The sequence below is a fragment of the Mycena indigotica genome (genome assembly GCF_014461135.1).
Source record: "Mycena indigotica strain 171206Taipei chromosome Unknown Mind.scaff0011, whole genome shotgun sequence".
In the NCBI taxonomy this organism is placed as follows: domain Eukaryota; kingdom Fungi; phylum Basidiomycota; class Agaricomycetes; order Agaricales; family Mycenaceae; genus Mycena; species Mycena indigotica.
The window spans coordinates 1,029,043-1,044,494 of NW_023503010.1; the positions used below are offsets into that span (position 1 = coordinate 1,029,043).

The window sequence follows — 15,452 nt, forward strand, 5'->3', positions numbered from 1 at the left end:
GAGAATATCGAGACAGCCGCACTGGCAAAGTACGGGTCAGTACTCGCCTGATTCAAGGCAGATCACGCACATGGTGTTGCGTGCGACGAGTGGGCCGCCAGCCGGAATCCAGTCTCGGCGCGCAACGATGACCTGCTGAGGTAGAGTCACAGGCACAAAAAAGACAGCGCAACGTACCTGTGAGGACAGGAGGCACAGACGCGAAGGCGGCTCGGCAACAGTCACATCCACGGCCCCAGTCACACGTCACGGACGCACTGGCGGCCAGCGCGCTCACGAGGAAGAGCGGGCGTCGGGCGACGGCGGTAAAAGTCAAGGAGAAGACATCGTGGGAGAAGATCCGGACGCAGCACGTGCATCTTATCAACCATAGATGACAGTGTGAGATTGTGACAAACCTACTTTCGCCCATCACCTCCTGACGACAATTTTCATGGTGCACCCGTCGCTGCACGTTGATCGTCTTTCGGAGCTCCCAGACAGCTTCCGGGTAAGATACCGGTCATTTCTTTCCCTCCCCTCAGCTAATCCATCCAGAGAACCGCCAATGCCGCCCTCCGCGGGACGGTGGACGAGATGCAGGCGGTCGTCATGTTGCTCACCGCGCGGTCGCCGCTGTCGAAACCTTTGCGGCTCTGCTTTCTTCCGGTCCTGTATGTGGCCCTCGAGCCGGCTTCCATCAGCTCCCTTCCAACGCGGCCCACGCGGCGGCAAAACCACCACGCCGAACGGCTCCTCCAGCGGGCGATGCTCGCGCTGGAAGGTATACGCCTGATCTCGATCGACAAGGATATTCCCGACGGCGCGGTGCTGGAACTTTGGCCGCGCATATGGGCGTGGATCCAAACACACATGGAGAAGCACGACTTTGTTCCCTTCGGGAAAGGCTTTGTGGAATTGTTGACCCGCCACCTTGCGCTGGTGCACAACTTGACTTGCGCGGAGTCCGCCGCCGTCGGGGGAATCATCAGAGGGAGCGCAGGGCTGTGTCGCTTCTTGGGCGCTGCCTGGGGCCCCCTTCTCGCCGTTGACGATGCCCTGGGCATCTCACAGCTCTCGCAGCTATTTCACTTTGCCAAGATAGGCGCGCCGGATTCCGGTGATTTTTCCACTCATCTCGGTCAACTCAAGGACGGCGCTGGCGGTACATGGGACGATCTTGCTACGCTGCTCGTCCTCCACCTGGACCGTGCGGATGCCTTCCTCACTGCAGCGACCCCGATGGCCACCAGGAACCTCGACGAGCTCTCGTGGCGTCTGCGCGCCATCTTGCCTCTCGTATCGACCACATTTGGCCCCGACCGGGACCCACAGCAGCCAGATGCGGACCACGCTTCGCTCCGGAATGCGGCTATTAAACACGGCATACTCTCCAAACTCGCGGCTGTCCTCCTCGGGATCCTGAATAGCCCCGCCTGTTTGCGGATTGACTATACTGCCACGCTCGCGGTCCTTTTCTCCTCCATACTCCCGTCGATCGCTGGCTCTAGAGCACCGGAGCTGTTCCCCGAAGTCCTTCGTGCCGACTTCCTCTTGGTACTGTTCAAATTCGCTGCTTTGCCCCTCGACGACGCCACTCTGACGAAGCAAACTGCGTCCGCTCTCCGGTCGGCTTTTGGGAGTCTGCTACCTGCGTTGACAGTGTACCACCCCGTCCTCGTTCAGCTGCGCTCTTCCGTCAGGTCCGTCGCGAATCTGAAGGCAGAGCGCGCTTTTCGCCATGCGGAACTTGTCCCGCTGTGGAACCAGTTCATGGCCCTGATACAGGAGCGTCTATTGGTGCTGAAGCGGTACGAGGCCGGGGAGCTGACGTCCCAGCGGGGGTGTAACAACGGCAAGGTGCTTCCAATCCCCCTGGGTAACTGGATCTGCATCTCACGCTTAACTTCTATAGTGTGTGAGCGTGCAGCTGAAAAGCGAGGTCAAACAGTGCGGAAAATGCCGCACGACTACGTATTGTTCGCGGGAGTGCCAGCGCGAAGACTGGAAAGCCAGCCCAGGGCATCGCGACATGTGCGCGATCATCGTTCAACGCCGGGCTAAAAGTGCGTTGCCTGTCACAAACCCTAGAGCGCTCCGTTGACATGCTTACTCAGTGGAATATGCGTGGTCATTTGACAAGATACAATCGTTTGTCCGCGCGCTGCTCAACTGCGAATACACGACGCACGGGCCCGCGATCGACCGGATGCGCCTCGCCTTCTTCGACGCCTATCCAGACCCGCAAGACGTGCCATGCGTGCTGTTCGACTTCAAGCACGGCCCGTGCGAAATATCCGTCGCCTCCATCCGTGCGCTCCCCGAAGGCCTCGGCCAGTACTACGCCGCCGAGATCAGCCACATGATCCAGGCGCATGGCAGACTGCAGCTGCACTTTGCGGGGCTCCACCCGAACGACGGGGCGACGTGGCGATGGCGAGTTTTTCCGCTGTATGTGCAAAACGACGCAATGTACCGGCTGGTGGCGGAGGGCTGGCGGCCAGAGATGATGCCGGATGAGCTGGGGCCGGAGGACCTCGCTATGATGTTGGGGACAATGATGGGAGGCAGAGAGACACATTGATGAGTGGTAATAGTCGATACTGACCATATAGAAGATGTTTGAATGGACTTCAATTGAGCCATGGTGAATCATAGTGCCGGCTTTTGTTATATTACTTAGTACCCTTGCACACTGCTACAATTGTGTAAGTGAGATGCCATGTGAACAAAAAGAATGACCTGCAAGTGTGAAGCTGTTTGCGTCGTCCTCCTCTAACATCTCCACATCCCAACAACCCACAATTAGCCAGAAAATGTCGAAAAATCCTTGCGGCCGCCTGGGCGACGGACAGGACCACTCCCACTTCAAGTAAAGTGGGGAGACACTAGTCTGTTGATCAGGTTGCGCAAGAGAATTTTCGAGATTTTTTGGCCAATGTGGAGAGAGGGCCGGGGTCGGGACCGGGGATCGGCGCAGATCTAGCAAGGAACATGAGGTGATAATGCCTCTTGAAGCCAGAAGTATCGTGAGGCAACCTCTTCCAGCTCTCGACAAGAGGGAAGGCTCGTTGGATGGCGATGATAACCCCACTCTTCCTTTTATACACTTCGAGCCGCTTAAAAAGGAAACTATGATTGCCGACGGAGGTAAGGACCGAAGCCAAGGTTATGGACCTTACCGTGGGACGATTCCTCCATATGATGTCATACACTAGTTGCGGTGTCGTCATAGGTGCGGAGCCGTAGATAGGTTTATAACTCGTTTACGCCTCCCTGACCCACAGAAACCATGTCTGCACTGCAGCCCCCACTGGTAGCGAGAACCCCCACTCTAAGAACTCGACTAGCATCGGGAGCAAAGTAAAGTGCGCTATTCGTTGATTCATATGCGGGGTTGCGACAGCTTATCTCGGATTTGGCACAGAGGCGGCGCTAAAGTAGCCCAAGGACTCGGAAATACCGTCCGCGGGACAACCTTCGCTGCCATTGACTCTGTCGAGAACCGCGATTCGAGTACCAACGACGAGATCGCACGTCGAGGACGTAGGGAAATCGAAGAAGGCATTGCAATGATCAAGGGACATTCCGTCAAACCCACGGCAACGGGGCCAGGTAATTCCCTCCAAGGTGTGTAAAAGAAGAATAGTTTAGCCGCACACCATTGATTTTTCGTGCTTCTTTTTCTCCATGGCAGGATGGGGTACTGGAATCAACGGAGCGAATTCCGAGGCGACTACGAATAGCTATGGCTTTCCTCCGCCCCGGGGAGCGGCGTACGCTCCAAGTGAGTGTGCCCTGTTCGTTATCAGCTAAACAAGCGGCCGCTAACTGCCGGAAATGCAGATTCTGCGAACACCGAACCTTCTGACCTCGGACGGGGCTCGAATGCGTATAGCGGCGATCCAACAGGTCAGCCACCGTCTTATCCGACCCCGGGTGCCCATTATGCCGCCGATAAGGGTGAGTGTTTGCTGAGCTTCTTGGACATGTGATCAATGACCAAAAATTTTTCTTCAGTCGACGGCGGACTAGGCTACACACATCCGACGCAGCTCGGAAATCGTCCAACCACCGGAGATATGGTCGGAGAGGCGGCATACAAGCAACGCCGTGATGCCGATCAAATGTAAGGGGTGAATCTGACCGTAATAAGTGTAGTAATAGTTTGATTTTGATTTAATACCGTGTATTCCTCCCCTTGAATGATGGACTTCTATCCGAATTTTCATCAGCAAAGGCAGCGTGAGGTCGGATCGCTATTCGGTAAGAAGAAAATGCCTGCAAAGGAGTCGATAAGCTTTAACTCTTCCCTAATTTGCCCAACTTCTCAGACGCTCCACCGCCATGGAGGTTCGCGTGTGTCCAGCGGTATGTACGACCAACCACATGTAAGATGATCATGCGCTGGCACTGGTAAGCCTTGTATTCTCCGTAGGCATTTGTCACTGGCAGGATGTCTTCGATCAATCTTCATCGTTTCTGTAGAGTTCAGGCGATTCTGCCACTCACCTCATTCACTGGCACGGCCGCGGCGGTCGTCATGTTGCAGTCGTATATGCCAAATGTGCCGCCTATTGAAACGCGAACTGGAATAGGTCAGAAAAGCCACTTGAATTGCCACAGTGGAATTGACGCAACCTTCTGTGGCGCAACAACCAGGCCCACGATCATGCTGGCCGCGGCTAACCGCCCGCATGGAAGATCCATCTTCCGTTCCATGATAGGCGCGGGTGGAAAAGAATCCCACGGGACAACCGAGAATTCAATGTGTCGCTCTTCGCGGAGTTTGAATTTCGAGCCCAGAGTGGATGATCAGGTAAGCATGTGCTATCTTATCCGATAGATATGTCTTTTTGGTGTGCGTGAACGGGATGTCCAGTGTCTTCGTCCGAATTCATCTGGATTCCATTAGAGGATAAACGATGGTTGTGAATAAAGACTCAATTTGAACAGTGCTCCAACTCGACGCACATTTACCTCATCATAACTGGCTCCGCAAGCTCTAGTGACTTTCTCCTCCAACATGAGTCGATGACTTAGTTTCAGATTGACGCATGCCAGTGCCACTATAGCGCCTTCTCCGCCACATGCACATTGGGACGCTTCAAGCTTGTCCCGCCTTCCAATGAGTTGTCATCCCAGCCTGAGTAAGCTTATGAATACATATGTGCCCGAGCGGCGAGGCGTCAAAAACGTACCGGACAGTCTGACACGATACTGGAACTAACCGCTGCAGCGCATAGTGACCCGTCAAACACGGCTCGTCATCCTGGCCGTTCCACCAACCAGTCGAATGTCCTGCATGGTCGTCCATCTCCTCCAGCCCGGTCATGCGTACGCGTATGAAGACTGATCGGCAAGCCATCAACAGCGCTCAGCCTGTCCGCCCATTAACGCTGACATCGAAAGGAAGTAAGGTGGCACCTTGCCAGCGTGCATTCAGGCCGCATTTTAAACTTTGATGCTCGATGCGTTGACGCCTTGAGCGCACCTTCACGGCGGGGTTAAGACAGGTCGCACCTCAGGCTGCGGCTTCATCGGAGTGCACGTATAGGCTAGCGAACGCCGTCAGCCATAAAGCCCCGCTAACTTCCACGGTTTCTGCTGACCAAGATTCAGGATATCTTTTTTGCCCGCCCGAGAATTGTGGTAACACTTTGCGCTGCGATTTTAGGTGGAGGCTGGAGGGCAACGAGTGACATTGATTTGATGCACTTCCTCAAATAAACAGCGCCACAAACGGATATGGAAGTACTAACGCACCGCATCTGCCATTGACCGCAAATTGACCGCATCCAACTCGGAGTCCGTCGTTGCATCGCAGCATCAGAAAAACTCGAAGACCGAGGGTTGAGAGTTTTGGTAGTACCTGTGGTATGCATTATCATCTCAGTTTTAGGCAAGAAAACGAATAAGCAGCGCCGCAGGATGCCTGAGGCGGAGTTTGAATGATTATTTGACGAAATCCTATCTAGAGAATGAAAGTACGAGGGAAAGAACGAGCAAGGAGACGACTAGCTGCCAACTTACCTTGTGCTTGGGCCAGGTTTATACCATGCGAAAGCCTGAGCACTCGCAAGCCCTCCATTCCCCGTCCACTGACTCGAAGACTCCAGTAGGGACGGCCAGAGCGAAACGAAGATATGGACGGAGACCGAGAGCGTTTCGTTTGACTACTGAAGCATAGCACGTCTTGAATGGACGGGGTAAGACCAACGGCGCCCTGGCCAGCAAGAAGGGCGGAAAGGAAAGAAGCTTGGCGTACGTGAAGACTTACGTGTATGCGTGACATCTGATGGATGATATCTGATTGTGACAAGCAGATGACAGATGTGACCTTTTTTTCCCAAGGCCGAAGAAAACCGCCATTCGACGCAGTCCCTCATCGGTCGGGGTGAACCTATGTTCGTAGGAGTACAATAACTTCAGGGTGTGTGTTCGTAGCTGTCCCTCTTTTCCTGTGATGACTGGTTCCAGCATGAGCAAATGGTCTTGCCAACGTGATTGTGCACTCTACAAGCCCCCTCTGTCGTCTTCGACAATGAGCGCCCAGGAGTACATATTTGACACTCTCGGCCAGAGGTACTAAGACCCCTGAGGTCGTATTTAACCCGTCGCTCCTGATGACGTCCGGGTTCCCTTCGAATTCGGCGTCGTCTCAAATTCGTTGCAATGTGGTTACTCCCTCTGGTATTCATTCCCGCCGGTGAGCTACCAACTACGGCTCTCTATCATTCTCTCATCCTCGCACTAGTCATCGCACAGAGCCATCCACTATTCGAGCGGCAAAGCAACGGCGGCTGCGGTTCCGCATGCGCGGATGTCGACCAAGCGGTACTCGCCGCCAACTCGAAACTGTCCGAGATGTGCACCACAGGCATCGTGGACGGCTATGCGCAGTGCTACAACTGCATGATCAGCAACGGGGTGATGACGAAGGAGGGGGCCCAAGCGATTCTCGACAGTGCGCAGCGTCAATTCTTCACCTTGGCGTGGCTCTGCTGACGATACTGTTAGACTATGTGCGGGCATGCACAAGCGCTGGTTTCAGCCTGAGGCCGACAACTCTCGACGGCAGCCGCGCCGCCTCGTCTTCAAGTTCCGGCTCCACCTCTGGTTCATCCTCTTCCGGGTCCGCCGCGAATAGTTCGAGCTCAACGGGCTCAATTCAGAGGGCCGGTGCTCTTCGTCTTGGCGTATCCTTGGCGGCAACGGCGGGCATCCCGGCTGGAGGGGCGCCGCTTGTGCTCGTATAAACGCTCGCATATACCTTGAATATACCTCTGTCTGTTGCGAATATTTACAATAACATACCGCTGAAGTACTTGCACACAGGTCAGCACTTTCCGCAAATAACCGACGTTTCAATTTATATCCTCGCAAAAAAGGAAGTCACGACGTGACCCATCGCACATGACAAGAGTCACCGTGACAGCACGCGTCTCGCTCTTTCGCTGACACCACAACAACTCAATGTCTCCAACTACGGAAACAGCCCTCTGCGGGCGTGACTTCTTCGTTCTCGCCTTGGCACGCGGCCTCCATGTTGCCAGCTACTAGTACCGCGGCAGCAACCACTGCAAAACCGCCAGCTCATCTTGTCGTTCCTCCCACAAAAAGTGTCCAGAATAACTCGACAGAAGCAAGCTGGTCCCAGAACGATGGAAGCTACTGCCCATGGGCATGCGTTTCGGGCCTTCTCTGGTGCGCACGTTTGTCAGTGCGACGAACGTTCGTGCAGATTGGCGTTTTTACCTTTAGGCTGTTCAGCCTTTTGGGGCTCCGGGAGACGGGATGGGTGGCGGCTCTGAGTGAAACGATTGGTAAGTCACCCTGGCGAGCTGTTTTTCAACTTTTTTTACCGCGTAAATCCAAGGCGGGGCAAAACAAAAGTGTTTCGTTATCGGCTTGACATCGCGGTAGTCTTCTCTGTGCCAGGCCTCAGCAGCGCCAACCGGTCTCAGTATCGCTGCCCTGTATCCGCATGCCATCGCAGTATAAACCCGCGCACACGACCACCATCTCCCCTCCATTTACTCTGCTGCGATGTACTCCCTCTTGAGTAATTGTCCCATTCTGTCTGACGAAGATGCTGACGCATGCCCAGTCGAGTCCGCCGATAAAGTCGCGTGGAGCCCGGGGCTTTACCATCGCAAGCGACCTAACCTCCATATCGAAATCGACCAGGGCGGCGGGCGCGTGTTGCAGACCCCGACGCGGAAGCGCGAGTTAGCCCCGCGGTGGGATTACGTGGCTGAGATGTGCGTCTTGCTTCCGTTTTATCCTAACAATGTTGATTGTCTGATAGCGCGCCCGAAACTGCGCCGAATGCCACCATCGCATTGCGCCTTTACCACGATACGACGTTTCCTGGACGCGGGCCCGCCTTCCTAGGCGAATGCAAGACGACAGTGGGTGAACTCTTGAACCGCGAGCAAGGTCTGTCTAGATCTTCTCCCCCCATTTTCTTCAGTGTTTCGATATCTTCTGCATTGATTCGTCAGTGTTGATGGATAACGTCCTTGACGCTCTTCTAAGTCTTCTTCATCCCACTCAGATGTTTACTGAACTGCCTTCCCAGTCGAACTCGACATGAAGTCCAACAGCACACACAATCCGATTTCCGCGCGCATCGCCGTGCGTCTCAGCCACTCCACGCCTGTCTCTCCACGCACCAGCGTTGACGACCACGCTCTTACCAAACCCGCAACAACAAGTCCACAGGTAGGCTCCGTCCAGCCGCGCCAATCGCGCCGCCTGTCGGGGTTCAGCTTGCGCCGTGTCAGCGCTAGCCTTGGCAGCCGGCGGACCAGCATGGAGGTGACTTCGGCTGGCGAGGCCGAAATGCCAGCCCTCGTTGCGGCCTCGTCAGCGTCGGGAGATGTTCCCAAAGGACACGATGATGCCGTCCCCAATGCCGGCGTGGAATCCGCTGAGCGAGACGATGAGTTCAGTCACGCGGCGGCCCGCATAGAGCGACTCGTGCGCGCAACACAAGGGGTGGGCGAGCATGCCGCGGTGGGATTATGTCTTACTTCATCTTCCACGCTGATTTCATACCATAGTTGCATCTCTACCTCCACCTTGCTTGGAAGATCATTTATTCCGTCCCTCATGTCAGTATCTCTGGTCCTGCATTACCACGCCTCATGCCGTTGATTAGACTGGCCAAACTCCAAGCGACGTTGCCGTGCTGACTCAGGCCATTGCCGACCTTTACCCCAGCGACGCAGGGCACATCGCCAGCATGCTGGCCGCGATACGCGCCAGCACCGCGTCCTCCACGACATTCCTGCAACTGGCGCAACAGACGGTGGAGGCGGGGATATTCCTGCGCGCGGTAGTCCAAGGACAATTCGGTGCGTCTCCTCCTTTGAGCCGTGCCACGAGTTTGACAAGGAGTAGTGTCTGAAGGGGTTGCCCGACAAGCCGACGAGTTTGCCCAAGCACTGGGCCGGCTGAAGGCGGCCTTCGACTCTGGTGTTGAAACATTGGAAGCGCTCGTTACCACAGCGTCGTGGGGGGCATCATCAGGCATCGGTCCGCTTTACCTCCGGTCTCTGCCGTTCGACTGATTATGTTCCAGAGGACACGTCTTCTTGGGCGCTCGACCGACCGAGCTGCCTCCCGGGCACCCAGCAGGCTCTTCTCTCTTCTCTCGGCACATTTCTGCTCTCTTCTTCTACCACCAACACAGCGAACACGTTGCTCCTCACTGGTCTCCCTGGGACCGGCAAGTCCACCATAGTTCACACCCTCGCGCGCGCGCTTGCTCCGTTGCATCGGCTTGGGGCATATGTGTGCATCGATCGCGATAATTCGGCGGGCGCCGATGCCCGCGCCGTGATGCGGGAGATCGCGATACAACTTTCGTCTCACGTGCCGGGAATGGTACCGCCGGAGGACCTTCGTCTGCCGCCCAGGATGCTCTTCCGTGCGCTGATCTGTGAGCCCCTGCGGCGTCTGCGAATCGCCGGCCCAGTGGCCATCATTCTCGATGGCCTGGACGAGGCGCAGGCTCTCGCGACCCGCGCGGCATTGCTTGATTTAGTGATGGCCGAGTTCGGCGCACTCCCGCCGGGCGTGCGGGTCCTCGTTACGCTTTCATCGCAGCCGTCTTCTGCTCCGGCACACGTTTTATTCCGCAGCATGTCTGAGCACCCCGACGTTGCACGGCGTGATGTACTCCTTTTCCTCCGCCACGCGCTGGCACACACTCGGCGGACGAAAGGAATCACTCACGGTGCCTGGCCCGGGGAGGCGACAATACAGAGCCTTTCTCACCATGCCGATGTTTCCTTTGGATGGGCCACAACGGCAATGCGCTTCGTGCATCACACATACGACCCCAAGAAGCGCCTCGCCCTGTTACTGGCACCAGCCAACAACATCAAGCACAGCCTGCCTGCATTATACGCTCGCCTGCTCACACACTGCGTCGACTGGAAAGACCCCGTGACTGCCGCGGATGCGGGCCGTGTCCTCGGCGTCCTGGCCCGTGCACAGGCTCCACTCAACGAACCCGCGATCAGCGCGCTGCTTGCATTGCCTGATGGCCGCGTGGGAAGTGTGCTCCATGCGTTGAATTCGCTGGTGGAGTGGACGCCGGGACATGTAGCGAGGCTTATCCACCCCAGCGTCGCCGAGTTCTTGCTAGCACCCGCGGCTGACTCGGATCAGTCCCGGCTGTGGCGCGTAGACCAGGGCCTCCTCGCGAGTGGGTGTCTGCGTGTGCTCAATGCACAGCTCGGCTTCAACATGGCTGGCCTGGAGTCCTCGTATGCGATGAACGCGGAAATAGACGGCCTCGCGGAACGCGTAAGCACCGTCATATCGGCGGAGACAAGATATGCGGCGGTCTGGTTTGCACACCATCTCCGCGATGCGCTGCCGGACGCCGAACTCATGACGCTGCTGGACACATTCTTCACCCAGAACGCGCTCTTCTGGCTCGAATCACTCAGTCTGCTGGGACATATCCCAGTTGCGAGCGGCGCACTTGCCGTGACGCTCCATTATCTCCAAAAGCACCATGCGGACAGTACAACCATCCCCCTCGTGCGCGACCTAATGCGCTTCGTGGACGCATTCGGCCAACTAATCACGCAAAGCACGCCCCACCTATACCTCTCCGCGCTCGCCTTTGCGCCCAGCACTTCCACACTGAAGCGGCTCTATGCGCCGCGGTTTCAACGCCTCGCCCGGCTGACGGGGCCCCGGGCCGCCCGCTGGCCGGCGTTGAAACACCTGTTTCGGCCCCCGCAGCGTGGAATCAGCGCCGCTGTTGTGGACGGCAGGATCGCTTGCGGGGCATGGGACGGCACGGTGCAAATTCTCGATGCGGAGAGCGGCGAGATGGTGTGCGCGCCGCTCACGGGGCACACCCACGGCGTCACCGCGCTTGCGTCCTTCGTGGGGCCTGGCGGGGGCGTGCGGCTCGTCAGCGGCTCGGCGGACCGGACGGTGCGGGTGTGGGCCGGGGAGGTGCCAGGGCCGGTGATGCGGGGACACACGGAGGGCGTGACGAGTGTTGTCGGCGGCGAGAGCGTTGTTGTCGCCGGGTCGTATGACCGCACGGCGCGCGTGTGGGACGCAGAAAGCGGGGCGCTGCGGGCCGTGCTGGAAGGCCATACCGGGCCGGTGCACGCCGTGGCGCTTTCTCACGATGGAACGCGGGTGGTGACCGCCTCTGCGGACAAAACCGCGCGCGTGTGGAGTTTGGACGCGGCAAGGGACAGAGGCACGACGGTAACGTTCCGCGGACACGCGGGCTGGGTCAACGCGGTTGCCTTCTCGCCGGACGGGACCCAGGTGTTGTCGGGCTCAAACGATCACACGTGGTGCGTGTGGGACGCGGTGTCCGCGGCCGTCACTCTCGGCCCGATCTCCGGCGCGAGCGCAGTTTCGGCCGTTGCCTGGAGCCCCGACGGCAAACGAGTGCTAACAGGCGCTGTCGACGGCATGGTGCGCTTGTGGGATGCAGTAGACGGCGCAGAAAGGGGGACGTTGAAGGGCCACACTGGCGTCGTGTCGACCGTGCAGTTCAAGTTTGCTACTCCCCTCCAGTGTATCTCCTGCGCTGACGACGGCAGCGTGCGGGTTTGGGACCTGACCGATCTCGAGGACGTCAATGACACGTCAACAACGCACAGTGGCCCAATCACGTGCGTGTCGTACTCGCCTGACGGCGCCAGCATCCTCGCAGGGTGCGCTGACGCCTCCCTGTGTCTGTTCGACGCGCATACCGGGCTTCCCGCTCGATCGCCGCTGCTCGGCCACCTTGGCAAGATCACGTGTGCACTGTTCGCGCCGGACGGGCGCCACGTCGCGTCGGGCAGCAGCGACGAGACGGTGCGCATTTGGGACGCCGCGGCGGAGTCGAGCAGAGCGCTGCACGTGCTGCGCGGACACAAGAAGGGCGTGACTGCAATCGCCTACGCGCCCGATGGGACACGCCTTGTTTCGGGCGGGCAGGACCGCACCGTGCGCCTGTGGGATCTCGCGGGGGGCGGTGCTACACGGCAGCTACGACTACATACCGACTGGGTCACCGCCGTTGCGTGGTCGGCGGACGGGACGCACATCGCCAGTGCGTCGGACGATCAGAGCGTCTCTGTTGTTGATGCGGCCAGCGGCACACCCGTCGGCGGCCCGCTGCGGCATCCGGCCGTGGTCACGAGCGTTGCGTTTGCGCCGGACGGCAGCACGCTCGTGGCCGGGACGCGCGGGAATGCGCTCCACCTCTGGAACGTCGCGAGCGGGACGATGGGTGCTGTTCTCGCCGGCCACGCGGACTGGGTGAACAGCGTCGCGTTCTCGCCAAGCGGCAAGTACATCGTCTCTGGCTCGGACGACCGGACCGTGCGAGTATGGGATGTGGTTGGGACCGGGACCGCGCAGGCTGGTGGGGTATGGCGGGGCCACGCGGGTTGGGTACGCAGTGTTGCTGTGTCCCCCGCCGGAACGCACGTCGTGAGTGGCGGAGAAGACGGCACGGTACGCGTCTGGAAACTGGGCGTCGAGAGCCATCAGGTATATTCTTACTATCAGGCTGTCACTGAGCTTACCTGATCCAGCCCGCCGACTGGACCCCGGATGTCCAAGCAGACCGCTGGCTCGTCGATACCCATGGGCAGAAGCGCCTCCGCCTCCCGCCATGGCGTGACGATGACATATGCTACCCATGGAACACATTCGTCATCCGCCCCGACGGCGTGGAGCAGCTGATCCTAGATAATTTTGTGCATGGGGCTGCATGGGCGACATGTTATGCGGGGAACTAGCCTTACAACTGGATTGATAGCATTGTTGAGTTTATGCCATGATTGCTGACTAATACTAAGTAAATATTGGCTCCCAAACCTTCTGAAACAAGAATTAAATTGTGCATTTAAGGCCGGATTTTCTTTTTTTTTCCTTTGAAGAGTGTAACTGGGGCTCCAGTTTTATTGTTTTCCCTGGGGAATACCACAAGTAGAAGTTTAGGTACTTGCACAGGTTACAGCCTATCTGGATTCTGCTGCTACCTCAATACCCCGATTTCATTTTACCATCCAGAATAATTTAAGGTTTTCACCTGTTCGTACAGCACTAAAGTGTTTTGATGGTAAAATTGATGGGAATTATCAGGGTGGGGAACCTTGCTTTGCAAGGTGAAACAAGGTAACTCCAAGTATTTTTACAACATTAAGCAACAAGGGCCTCTGGCGTATGCTACGCCTGAGACTTCGACCTTGCTTTACCCTGCCCACCTAGAAGTGCACGTCTATTATCGTTCTCTTGAAGGTGGAGATATCATGAAGTTATGGTCTCGAACACTATCACAACTATTCTTTGTACCAAAGGCATAAGTCTGTACCCACTACAACCGAATTCCTAAATCTGCGATCAATCCCTGTCAACGACAATCCCGTGGTACGACCATAGTTGAATGCAACAAGCTCGTTGAAGACACCCCGGAATGCAAGTAACGCATCCCAAACTCTGGAGTAAAGTTTAGTATTTAGTTGACGGAAAAAATGAGTGGGCTAACCTATGCGTCATCCTGTTCTTTCGAGCCCACGGCAAGTTCCATGGGATATGCCAGAGGACGAAGACTGGGGCACGGGACTCAATGTCCGTGGGTAGCTCTTGACGGGGCAAGGGAAATGCTTGCAGTAAGGATACGTTGCCGGGTGCGGTTGAATGCGGCATACAGTTCTTTAGAACAGCTGCGGCACGTACGAAGAAGGAGTAGGGAAGGATCAAAGGCAAGCATAACATTGGATATTCGGCTAAGAAAAGGTGTTCCATTCTCATTGCAGCTATGAGATGTCGCAAGTTGGCGGCAGTCACTCCTTCTGACATGAAAGGAGCGAATGCGGGTGCCCAAGAGTCTTCCCATTTTCTACGTCGTTCCGTGATCTTTGCAATATCAGGCGGCGCAAAAATAGGCGCAGGGTATGTGACGAGTGGGACGTTCATGATCTGAGACGGTTGAGTGACAATGACGATTGGTAGGAGGTTTTCCCACCCCATTCGCGTGGTACAGGGGGCCGCAAATTCTGACAAATTGTAATCAGTTTCTGCCAAGCAAGTGGAAAAAATGATGCTTACCGGTTTCGACGCTCTATCACCCACATGACGAAGGCTATGTGGCGTAATAAGGTGCTGAAAGAGTCCAAGTACGACGTGGGAAGGTAACCAAAACTGTGCGCCTCAACCCAGGTTGGCGCTCCTAACTCGAACTGTTGGTTTCCACTGTATTTGTTGAATATAGACGCTATGTATCGCTTCTGTTTGAGGAGGTTATGCCGAAGCTTGGCCCTCTGCGCCGCTGCCAATGGTGTCTGGTGGCCATAGATGTTGTTGAGGTCCGCATCGGTGAGGCGGATTGCAAAACCCTGAATATCAGCATTTGTATTCAATTCGTTAGGTCAAGTACCTGGAACGACAAGGACACCAACCTATGCGGAGTATTGAGTATTGTCGTGGTACTAATTTAGGTTGTAGTGTGAAAAGGTACGTACTCGTGCTCCCTTTCGTTACCAAAAAATTCGCGCCGGCTGGTTTCAATTGTCTTTGCTCGAATGCGATTGACTGACGCTGGGGAGGCATGTTGAGCATCTATCAGCGGAGGCGTGATGGTAGAATCGCCCACATTCAATAGCTCGTAGAGCACGAGGAGTTGCCGTTATGTCTGAGCCGTTCCACGCTAGGCCCAGGGCGTCCACCGGTTGTTCCATAACCCATTGGGTTGATAGGGCGTATTCTTCTTGTACAATATTCACCCGAGGTCCATGATCACTTAGGATGGAGATTGTTGAAACCCCTCGCCAAATCCGGCAACATCCTTCGATGTTTGATTTGTAACATTCCACGATACGCACCAGACGAGTTTCTATAGAAAGATTGGAACCTCCACAGAGAATCAATGTGATGGGGGCCTGACGCCACCCCTCCAGCCAGGAAGGGCCAAGCGAAATCGGGTC

At 56.5% G+C, this 15,452-nt stretch overlaps 4 protein-coding genes across 4 annotated transcripts; 3 read left to right on the top strand and 1 right to left on the bottom strand.

Annotated features, from left to right (window-relative positions):
• Nucleotides 1-433: 433 nt before the first annotated feature.
• MIND_01162700 (MYND-type domain-containing protein) lies at nt 434-2,563 on the top strand (the record flags this gene model as incomplete). Its single annotated transcript, XM_037368150.1, has 4 exons — nt 434-490; nt 538-1,839; nt 1,895-2,045; nt 2,097-2,563. The coding sequence occupies 4 exons, from the start codon at nt 434-436 to the stop codon at nt 2,561-2,563; spliced, it is 1,977 nt and encodes a 658-aa protein (XP_037215076.1).
• Nucleotides 2,564-5,503: 2,940 nt separating this feature from the next.
• MIND_01162900 (uncharacterized protein) lies at nt 5,504-6,214 on the bottom strand (the record flags this gene model as incomplete). The annotated part of the gene is made up of 4 exons (XM_037368151.1): nt 6,013-6,214; nt 5,746-5,851; nt 5,592-5,696; nt 5,504-5,537 (listed from the first exon to the last, which is right to left on the bottom strand). The coding sequence occupies exons 1-4, from the start codon at nt 6,068-6,070 to the stop codon at nt 5,504-5,506; spliced, it is 303 nt and encodes a 100-aa protein (XP_037215077.1). The 5' UTR covers nt 6,071-6,214.
• Nucleotides 6,215-6,654: 440 nt separating this feature from the next.
• Nucleotides 6,655-7,238, top strand: MIND_01163000 (uncharacterized protein; the record flags this gene model as incomplete). Its single annotated transcript, XM_037368152.1, has 3 exons — nt 6,655-6,688; nt 6,737-6,946; nt 7,000-7,238. 3 exons carry the CDS (start codon nt 6,655-6,657, stop codon nt 7,236-7,238), a joined length of 483 nt encoding a protein of 160 aa, XP_037215078.1.
• A 790-nt stretch (nt 7,239-8,028) lies between these two features.
• Nucleotides 8,029-13,265, top strand: MIND_01163100 (WD40 repeat protein; the record flags this gene model as incomplete). Its single annotated transcript, XM_037368153.1, has 8 exons — nt 8,029-8,243; nt 8,291-8,421; nt 8,564-9,000; nt 9,048-9,098; nt 9,146-9,341; nt 9,388-9,522; nt 9,569-13,014; nt 13,059-13,265. The coding sequence occupies 8 exons, from the start codon at nt 8,029-8,031 to the stop codon at nt 13,263-13,265; spliced, it is 4,818 nt and encodes a 1,605-aa protein (XP_037215079.1).
• Between the last annotated feature and the right edge of the window lie 2,187 nt (nt 13,266-15,452).